The following is a 10,001-nucleotide window of genomic DNA, read 5'->3' on the forward strand; positions in this document are numbered from 1 at the left end:
AACAACATACTGTCTAACTATTTTTTTTTCTCCATTGCCTCCAAGTGCCCCAATGATGCTACCAAATTTCAGAGAAACAGATAAATGTCAGAAGGTGAAATATAAAAGGATTAAATATAAATGTTGTGTGTCACCATGAAATACTCAGAATAGCAAGCAGACTAGATTCATGTGTCCAGTTAGTATGTGACATTAATTGCCAGCTTTACCCGATGTTGTCAGATATCAACATTATTTTATATAAAGATTTGCAGTGGGGCTGTATTAAATAAGGTTATGTCAATGCAACAGTTAATACAATTTCTACCTGCATGGTTATAAAATAGCTTGAAGCAATATTAATTAATAGCATCAAGATTACCCAGTTCATAGCACATGCAAAACGTAGTATACACAGGGCTCCCACTCCCATTTCTTTATTTTTTTTGTAATACAATGCAAAAGATCCTTTATGTTTAAGTCGGCAATAATACTGTACATCAAGAAGATAACTTTACTTCCAGAGAATTATTTATTTTGCCATCCCAAGTGACATTAAACACAATGAATTACTAGTGTTAGCTGGGGTTTTTTCCCCACTCATGTAACCTTAAAACCACCTTGGGACCAAGTTCTGCTCTCAGTTACAGAGATGCTGGTGCCATTAAAGCCAGAAGTGTAACTGAGAACAGAATTTGGTACCTTATTTAAACAGTACAGCCTACAGAATTGTGCATCTACTAGTGGTTTGTTTAGAGCTGGTGCAGGCTTATAGGACCCACTATTTGAATCTCACAGAGGTTCAATTTTGAGGTCACTACTGTAGGTGATGCACAGGGGATTAGGCTGATTCCCAGCTCAGAGAATTTCACTGTAACAGAACAAATTTACTGTATGATTTTCACAGATGAGGTTTCAGACCATTATTGCCAACTTTTAGCTTTTATAACATGCCAACTGCTGGCTACACCCAGTTTTCAGGATGTTGATAATAATGAGAAATCTCTCCTATCTGGGCATCATAGGAAACATATAATAATTTAACAAAGCAAGAAGTATTCTTGGAATGAATCATAGATAGTAATAGCAATAGGAAGAAGAAGAAAGGAAGAAGGAGGAAGAAGAACATGAAGAAGAAGAAGAACAAGAAGAAGAACAAGAAGAACAAGAACTCTCAGATGCTGATCCACCTTGCATATCTTTGGTATGAATTTATTAGTCACTTCTTTTATTTTCCCATGTTTGTTGAACACAACTGAGAGGTTAAGATTTTGGATCATTAATATCTCAGAACTTGAAAGTGTCTGGATCCAAGGGGTATTTTATACTTTTATAAGTACATCCCACAAATCTCTATGAGATGCTGAACCAAAGTCCCAACTGCTAAGACTCTCTCAACTGAAAATGTCAATTCCCTCACTTATAAAGAACCATCACTTCATAAACGGATCCAGCAATAAAATCACCGGGCAAAATTCTGCTCTCAGTTGCAGGAGTATAAATCCCAAGTAATTCTGGCAGCTTTAGCAGAGTTATTATGGAGCTGCACTCATGGGTAGTAACTGAAAATGGGATCAGGTTCATGATGTTCAATTAGCTAAATATTTACGTGTATACATTTCCCAATACCAGAAGCACTCTTGAATACTTTAGAGTGAGGCCTCTTAACCATTACCAAGAAAAAAAGCCTTTACTTAGTCGATTCTTCCTTCCAAAGGCACTTGTTTCTTACCTTGTTTAAGCTACGTGCAGCACTATCTTTCCCGCCTGGTGTCAGGTTTCGGAGCTGCACATCAAGTAAGCCCACCAGCTGGTCCATGGCGCGCACTGAATACGTGATGTCACCAGCATTCAAATGGTTTTTCGTTTGCTCTGCAAGCTCTCTGGCAATGTTGGCAGCTGTTTCCCCTGACTTCAGCTAGGATATAAAAAGGAGAAAATCAAAAAAATATTGTACTGTCCCTAGCTAATTGGTAAAAAGCATGGAAAGAAACAGGAAAAAGGTCCTGTTATCAATGCTGAGATGTTTGGACAAGCACCATACACATCTCAGATAGGCAGCTTCAATTTTTGTGTGAATGTAAATGTTGTCAATTATCCAGATGTTTCATTTCTGGCTAGGTTTGCAAGTATGCTCATATATGTTATCTCTTTTCTTCTGAGAGACAGCTGCTTGTCCTCTATTTTGCACAAGTGACACCAGTATCTGCACTGAGGAAAGCAGGAGAATAAAGAGGGATTGTGCAATGTTAATTATTCAATGATTTTTTCCTGCTACAATGAAGAGGTGCTATTATTATTATTATTGTTGTTGTTGTTGTTGTTGTTGTTGCTGTACATGATGTTGTTATTATTATTATTATTACAACAATTACAAAGCCTCACCCCAGGCCCATAATGCTAATACAGCGAACTGTTTCCTAAAACATGGGTTCAAATAGGGAGAACACTAAAAGAGGTCTGGCTGACTTATACTCTGTGGGCTTGAAGCTGATTAAACACACCTATCCATGTGAAGGGGTGTAGGTTGTATTCATGTTGGTCTAAGGACATAGGCAGAAAAGGTTATTTGGGTGAATCTGATATCTTTCATTAGACCAACTTAAATAGTTGGAAAAACAATTATTAAGCAAGCTTTCAGGTTCAAAAACCCTTCATCAGGCTAAGGAAGTTTCAGCAGTTGGTGTGTGCTCCTCCTGGATGGAATGAAAAGTAAAGAAGGCAGTGGCTGGGCTGGTATGCATACAAGATAGGCAGTCAGTGAAGATGTAGATTGAGGAGTCAATGGGTGAGAGAGAGGCTGGGGAGGGGGAAGGGAAGAGCGAGAAGGGGGATGAAAGTGGAGAGATACCTGGGGAGTCAGATGTCAGGCAGGTTATAATGTGTCATAAATCCAATGTCTATATTTAGTCCATGATTTTTAGTATCCAGGAGGTTGATGAAGTGGAGCTCATAGGCTCGTCTCTGGGAAGTGTTTTGTAAGTTTCCTTTGAGGATCAGGACTGAGAGATTGGAGAGAGAGTGGTTTTCTTGTGAGAAATGTGCCCTCACCAGTAATTGGGTGTTCCTGTCTTCGATAGATTTCTGGTGTGCATTCATTCTGGTGAGCAGTTGTTGTTTGGTCTGTCCTACGTATTTTCCATCTGGGCATTTGGTGCATTGGATGAGATATATTACATTTCTGGAGGTGCAGCTGTAAGATCCAGGAATGCTGATGGCTCTGTTGTGGGGTGATTTGTTGTGGAGATGTGTTGTCAGGTTTTGCATTTCTTGTCATGGCACGGTCTGGATCCTTTTGGTGTGTTCTGGGCTTGAGGAAGTTTGCTTCTGGTGATGAGGTTGGCGAGGTTCGGTGCTTGTTTGAAGGCTAGGATGGGTGGCTCTCTCTCTTTTCCCCCCCTTCCCCAGCCTGTCTCTCACCCATTGACTCCTCAATCTACATTTTCACTGACTACCTGTCTTGTATGTGTACCAGATCAGCCTCTAGGTTCTTTACTTTTCATTCCATCCAGGAAGAGCACACATCAACTGCTGAAACTTCCTTAGCCTGATGAAGGGTTTTTGAACCCAAAAGCTTGCTTAATAATTGTTTTTCCAACTACTTAAGTTGGTCTAATAAAAGATATCAGATTCACCCAAAGAATCTTGTCTGCCTACCCATGTGAAGACACTAAGGTTAGTCCAGCTATTCCTGATCATCGCCATTAGAACTGAGATCAGAATCAGGTACTATTACTGCACAACACTGGAATCTGTAGGCATGTATTCCTTTGTGTAAACTGCCAGCAATTATTCCAGTGGATATAAAGACATGGAGGTGAGAAAGTAGATGCAGCTGCCTCAAAGAGAAGTACAAACTGGAATTCCTGTGGGTGGGGGTGGGATTTGTCAGCCATATGGTAACATCTCAATATCTAGCTTAGCACAAAAAATGTGTAAATATGCCTAGGTCTGCTGTCAAAATAACAGCAGCTCCTGAAACCAGCAAGATTACTAGATGAAAGAAGAAGTTACATTTCACTCACTAGTCCCTGCAGCAACTAGTGAATCCTTAAAAAAGGAACAAGACTAAATAATATAACCTAAATTAGCAAGAGGGGGAAAAAGCTATTTCCATAACATAGACTTAATAAGTAAAAGCTGATTTAGCAGTCCAAAGCAATTCTGAAATGATGTACCATTTAGCACACTGGCCACTGTTACTGTAATTGGGAGCCATATTCCACAGTGAGAGAACTTTATCTCAATTGCTTTTTTTTTTTTTTAAAGCATGGATTTAACAGCTTAATGTGTCTTCTCACTATCAGCATGAAGAGGCATTAAATCAACAGGGAAATGGGGTGAACCTGAAACACAGGAGTAAAGTTTCCTGTGCTGGCAGAAGAGAGACCTGGGATGATTCATAATATCTTAATATCACGATGATTCATAGACTAATGGATCTAACCATCACCTAAACTAGGGCTGTCCAACTGGTGGTCCTCAGGCCACATGCAGCCCATGCGGGGTCAAATGGTTGTCCCTCAGCTCCTGCCTGCAGGCCACTTTCCTCATCGCTCTAGATGTAATAGCAGCTAGAGTCTCCAAGCACACACTCTGTCCTGCAGCTTATGCTTGCTCTCCCCACCCTAGGAGGTGAGCTCAGCACAAGAAGCAGGGGGGGAGGCTGGAGCTATACAGGCATATGGTTCAGTGGTAGTTGTGGGATGGTGCCAGCACACAGTGCAATTCAGGGAGCCAGTGGCTCGCCTTTGTACAGTTTCCACTAGTGATGCCCCCATTCGAGTAGTCCCGAGGGTGTTTGGCCCTAGGCTGCTTAGGGAACAGCTCTGACCTACACCAAGCCTGAACTAGAAGATTAACTCAACTTTAATTTGCATCTTCTATTTCCTCCTTTGATTTCTTTCCTTATCCTTTGATGTTCTTCCTTGCTTACCCTGTGCCTCTTTTCCTTCTCGTGTCTTTAGGGTGAGGGGCTAGCTAGCTCCATAAATCCAACAAGCAGAGAGAGCTACTCCCTTCCTTGATCCACCCAGAGGTTTTCAGTGATCATGGCACTGAAAGAAGTATTCAGCATTCCAGTTTGCTGAACTTACTGTGTTATATGCCACCATGGGGCTGGTGTTGTATATCAAAGGGGAATGTCCCAAGGCATGATAAGTACAAAGGGTTAAGGGGAAATTATAGAGAATCAGCTATAAATAATGCTATAAATTCACTAGTGGGTGAAAGAACCAATGTTGTTCTGTTATGTATATGCAATTTCTTATTGACTTTACCATCCAGCACCTAAAATTGGGTATTTCTCTTGCTCCCTCAGTTTTTGGTGACTATTTAAAATGACAGGTTGCATGGAAACAGAAATAGCAGGCAGAGTTTCTATCTTCAAGTAAATCAATTAGCTGGTTTATAAATGAATAACCTACTGCCATCAGTTCAAAAGCAATAACCAGCTGATTTAATGAAACCAAAGTGAAGATATTCATATACTTATCTTCAGAGAATTAAAGCATATGATGATATAGATAAGATAAATGACAGAGATAATATGTTGTTCTTCCCATTAGACCAATAATAACTTATATTCAAGAATTAAATTATTTTAGCTTGGCTGTACATGCATCTAATTCCACTGAGACCATATCCTCTTCTAAACAGCTCCATCAGCCTCTGCCCCGCTGAGAATTCAAAAAGGCTTGAATCCCAATATGAAGTTTGACTTTATGACCTCACCCGCCACCACACAGAGCCTAGCAAAAGATAACAGCTATTCCATACAGCCTTTCTTTTTATAGAACAAATATTCTTAAAATTTTCACTGAAGTTTATAAAATTAGCCTGCCCTTCCATAGGTGTTTTGGGGAGTTGTGTTAGTAGAAGGTACCAGAAATACAAACTGTTTCTCAGTGGTACATTAGCTTGTTGGAGCCATTGTTACTGAGTGAGCTCAAGGGCTTTATGTGCTGCACATTTACATCCTTCTGTTTATCATAAGGTTGTGCCAGTGTTGTGCAGGCTAGAGTGCTCACAGCAAGTTTCCAGGCTGCCATAAAGGCATGTCCATCAAATACAGGAGTGTTCTTCGTAGAAATTGTAAAAAAGTATTTTTTTCAGTTGCAACCCACCTGCAAAATATATACAGGCCTTCAACCAGGTGGTTGTTCTATAGTGCCGCAGGAGATAAAAACTGCCTGTCTACACCTCTGATGCCAGTTCATGAACTGTTTCAGCATCCTAATGAATTCTGCATGGTTGAATACATGCCAAAAGACAGTCATCTGAAATAGCACCTGTTTAAAAATGTATTAAAAAGGCAAAGTTGTTAACTCCCATGAGGAAGGACAATTTGCCAACACCCATTTTTCCAGAGTGGTGAAAAACTTGGCAGCAGTCACTCTCCTCAGGCTGGTATTAATTTCTAAAGCTTTTCTCCAGCCATCATCAGTAAACACACCAAACTCGAAAGGTTCCTTCATTCTCCCTACAACGCTCCTTGAGACGAAGGGTTGAGGTTCTTCCTGTCATTTGCTCATCAAAGTGCAGGAGTAGTCCTGGCTGCAAGTCTGAGAAGAAAGGTGATCTGACTTAAGGATATTTGATATGTGGCAGGTGATGGCTAGAAAATTATATTTAGAAATTTGCTTTTAGGAATTGGCTTGTAGATAAAGTAGATATGCATTAGAACAATGGTCCAGGAGAATGGCATCTAAAAGCCTGTTTGTGACAAAGTCTCCTTCAAGGCAGACACAGTGTCTGAGGCCAAGGGACAAGTGGGTATAAACAGACTGGGCAATTAAAGACATATACCACACAATTCCGTAACATGAAATAAGGTGGCATTAAGTCACAGTGACCAGCTGCAGAGCCCTTGGGATTCCCATCTTTGGTGGGTGGATCAAATTAGAAGGCCAGGGCATGCCCAAATTAAGACACCAGTAAATGACCAAATTAAGATGTGCGCATGTGATGGGTTGGAGAAACAAAGGAATATGCTGACAGAACAGAACTTGGACAGTATGACGACCCCAGGGAAACCAATTAATGATGCCTGAAGATGAAGAGTCATCAGAGAAGAGAAAGAATACAAAAGGAGGGATTTCAGACCAGCAAAGGGTCCCCAAGTGTGGAACCTGAGGCCATCATGGACAGAGGGCACGCCACCAGCCTGTCTTACCCACCCCACTGGCATGGGGTGAGCCTTAGCCATCAACCTCCAAACTGCTGACATCTGACATTCAAGAAGGAACCTCAGGGTGAAGCCCACATACTGGCCAGACGTACCATCCCTCTGTGAACCCTAGCACTGGTAGATATAGAATCAGTTGGGAGGGGTTATTTTGTTTGCCTTACCTGTGTTATTCATAGTTTCATAGATTCTAGGGTAGGAAGGGACCTGAGCAGATCATCTAGTCCGACCCGTGCCATGGCAGGAAAGAGTACTGGGGTCAAACGACCCCAGCAAGATGGTCATCCAACCTCCTCTTAAAACCCCCCAGGGTGGGAGCCTGCACCACCTCACTTGGAAGCTGGTTCCAGACCCTAGCCGCCCTGACCGATAGCAGATTCATATCTGCTATCACTGTTTATCTATAACATTTGCCTATTATCAAAATGGAAGATGTCATGGTTGATCTGAGGGTATCTGGGTCATAAATCCAGTGCCAGCAGCAGGTAAGTTCTCTAAACTCTGTTAAGAAATTTTCCACTGAAGTTTTGTGGTTCCAAGTCAGTGATTTTCAACGAGTGTGCTATAGGACTCTGGGGTGCCTTGAGACCCTTTCAAGGGTGGTGCAGGGTGCCATGCAGTGTTAGCACTTTTAAGTGTGCAAACATGATTCACAAGCTAAACCCAGAGAATTTCAAATGGGAATTCATAGGATTAAAACCATTCTGACCTGTTGTGGTCTTTCGGAGTTCTTTGCACCAGCAGAATTGGTGTATTATTTTTCTGTAGTCAGAAAATGAATGAAAATTAAGAACTAACATTTTGCAACGGCTGCCTTGAGTCTAACAAGGGCTGCCTTCAGTCTACAAAGTTGGAAAACTGCTGTTCTAAGTGAGATTCTGCTGTAAACAACTCATTTTGCTTCCAATTACTGGCTTGACCACAAGCTGAAGAAATCGGTTCTGTCCCTTGTAACAACTATACTGCTGCTGTTATTTCTGTTTATTATACGTCAAAAGGAGATGGTATCTTCACAGTGAAGGAACAGGACAATGTGTTTTTAAGGTTGTTTGTTTGCTTTGTGTGAGTTGGAGGGGGGAGGAGCCTCCTGGTCTAAATGTGCCATAGACACATAAGGTAATATATATCGATGGCAAAACCCATATCCACTTTGTCTGCAATTTCCATGAAACAGATATGGAGAGTAATTTAGATTAGTTTTTGCCAATGGCAGCTGCTGTATACAACTGCTGCATGATATTTCATTTCTGGAGCTATCAGCTGGTTCTTTCAAAGCTTGCCTATTCTTTTTGTTTGCACTGGCTAGCAAATTAATTGCTGTTACCGCAAATGTCTGTACTCTGGCTGGGTGCTGGACAGTGTGTCTGTGCACATTCACTTCTACAGTTCTGAAACAGCTACCTGCAGGCTTTGTGCCATAACTCTTTTGGATTCCCTTCCCCATGCATTTTCTACTTGCAGACAGCCTTTTAGGCCTGCTGTGTGATATCCTCATAAACGCTGTCTTCTTTGTGAAGCTTGCAGCTGCGGTTTTACTTGCTCCATCACTTTGTAGATTGACATGGCTGTTTTCAGAGTTAGCTGAGCAAACCCCGTTTCCCTAGAGCTCACCTCCCACATTTGGAGAGCAGGATATGCCAAGGAGACTACCATTGCACCAGTGGCTCCTGAGCTTCAAGTCCATAGTATGGTTCTCAGTTTCTTTATTTTCTTTCTCAAGCAGAAGTCTTTTGTCACTTTTCTTCTTCAGAAATACAGAACATTTTTCTAGCTGGGCTAAGAGTCTATCATAATTGGCACTGCCCATAAGAAAGAACTGAAAACAGTAACAAATGCCCAGGGTCTCTCTCAGTTAACAGTACAGCCATGTTCCTCTCATACAGAACAAAAACTTATATTTAAAGAGTTTCCAAAACTCCACCACTGTTTACACTTGCATTCAACAGCTAGGTTATCTCCTTATTGCTTCACGTCAATCAAAGCAGGGCCTGTCCTTAGATACAGCCTGAAGCTAAGTGCTGTATCTACGGTGCATAAAGTGCACTGAACAGATGAGAAATCCTTCTAGATGATCACCTCATGACCATTACTGGAATTCTCCTCAGGTTTACACTTCATTTAGTCCAAACAAATAATTTAAAGGGTATATCTGTATAGCAGGGGTGGGCAAAATGTGGCCTGCAGGCCATTCTATCCAGCCTGTGGGGCCCCTAAAAATTTTAGAAAATAAATATTTATCTGCCCTGGGCTGCCTGTCATGTGCCCCTCGATGGCTTGCCAAAACTCAGTAAGTGCCCCTCCACCCAAAATAATTGCCTGCCCCTGCTGTATAGCAATGGGCCATACTATAAAAGCACAATCTGCCCAGTTATGACACATGCCAAATGCATGTCATGTAGATGTTGTAAAACTGGTCCTAAGTGTGTCCTGAGAAGACTCCAAAAGGTGACTACATCGTATTTTTTCAGTGTTCAGCACATGAGGAATAGAACTGCGTGGGCAAGGAGTGGTTTCATGGCAGTGTCCCATAGCATGGTCTGTAATAGGATAGAGATGCCCAGAGAGACTGAGAAATGGACAGATACCACTGACCAGCTGCTAAGGGCAGGAGTGTCAAACATAGGGCCCTTGGGCTGGATAAAGCCCATGTAGCAGTATGATCTGGCCTGTGGGTCTGGTGTATGGGTGAGACTTATTGCCAGGGGTGCCGCATGGGGTCCAGGAGCCCGGCACAGTGTGTGCACTCTATGCAGTGCTGTTTAGACTGGCCCAGTGTACTGGTTTGGGGACTGGTGAAGATTGCACTGTGCTGGTGCCAGCATACAGGGCCTGTTCA

At 41.9% G+C, this 10,001-nt stretch overlaps 1 protein-coding gene across 1 annotated transcript in view; it reads right to left on the reverse strand.

Annotated features, from left to right (window-relative positions):
• The window catches only part of ADGRL3 (adhesion G protein-coupled receptor L3), a 312,615-nt gene that overhangs the window by 162,723 nt on the left and 139,891 nt on the right, over positions 1–10,001 (reverse strand). The window contains exon 8 of the mRNA XM_014520156.2: positions 1,712–1,897. Coding sequence (XP_014375642.1) covers positions 1,712–1,897 — 186 coding nt within the window. The remainder of the gene's footprint in view (positions 1–1,711; positions 1,898–10,001) is intronic.

This window comes from Alligator sinensis, unplaced genomic scaffold (genome assembly GCF_000455745.1).
Source record: "Alligator sinensis unplaced genomic scaffold, ASM45574v1 scaffold62_1, whole genome shotgun sequence".
Taxonomy (NCBI): Eukaryota; Metazoa; Chordata; order Crocodylia; family Alligatoridae; genus Alligator; species Alligator sinensis.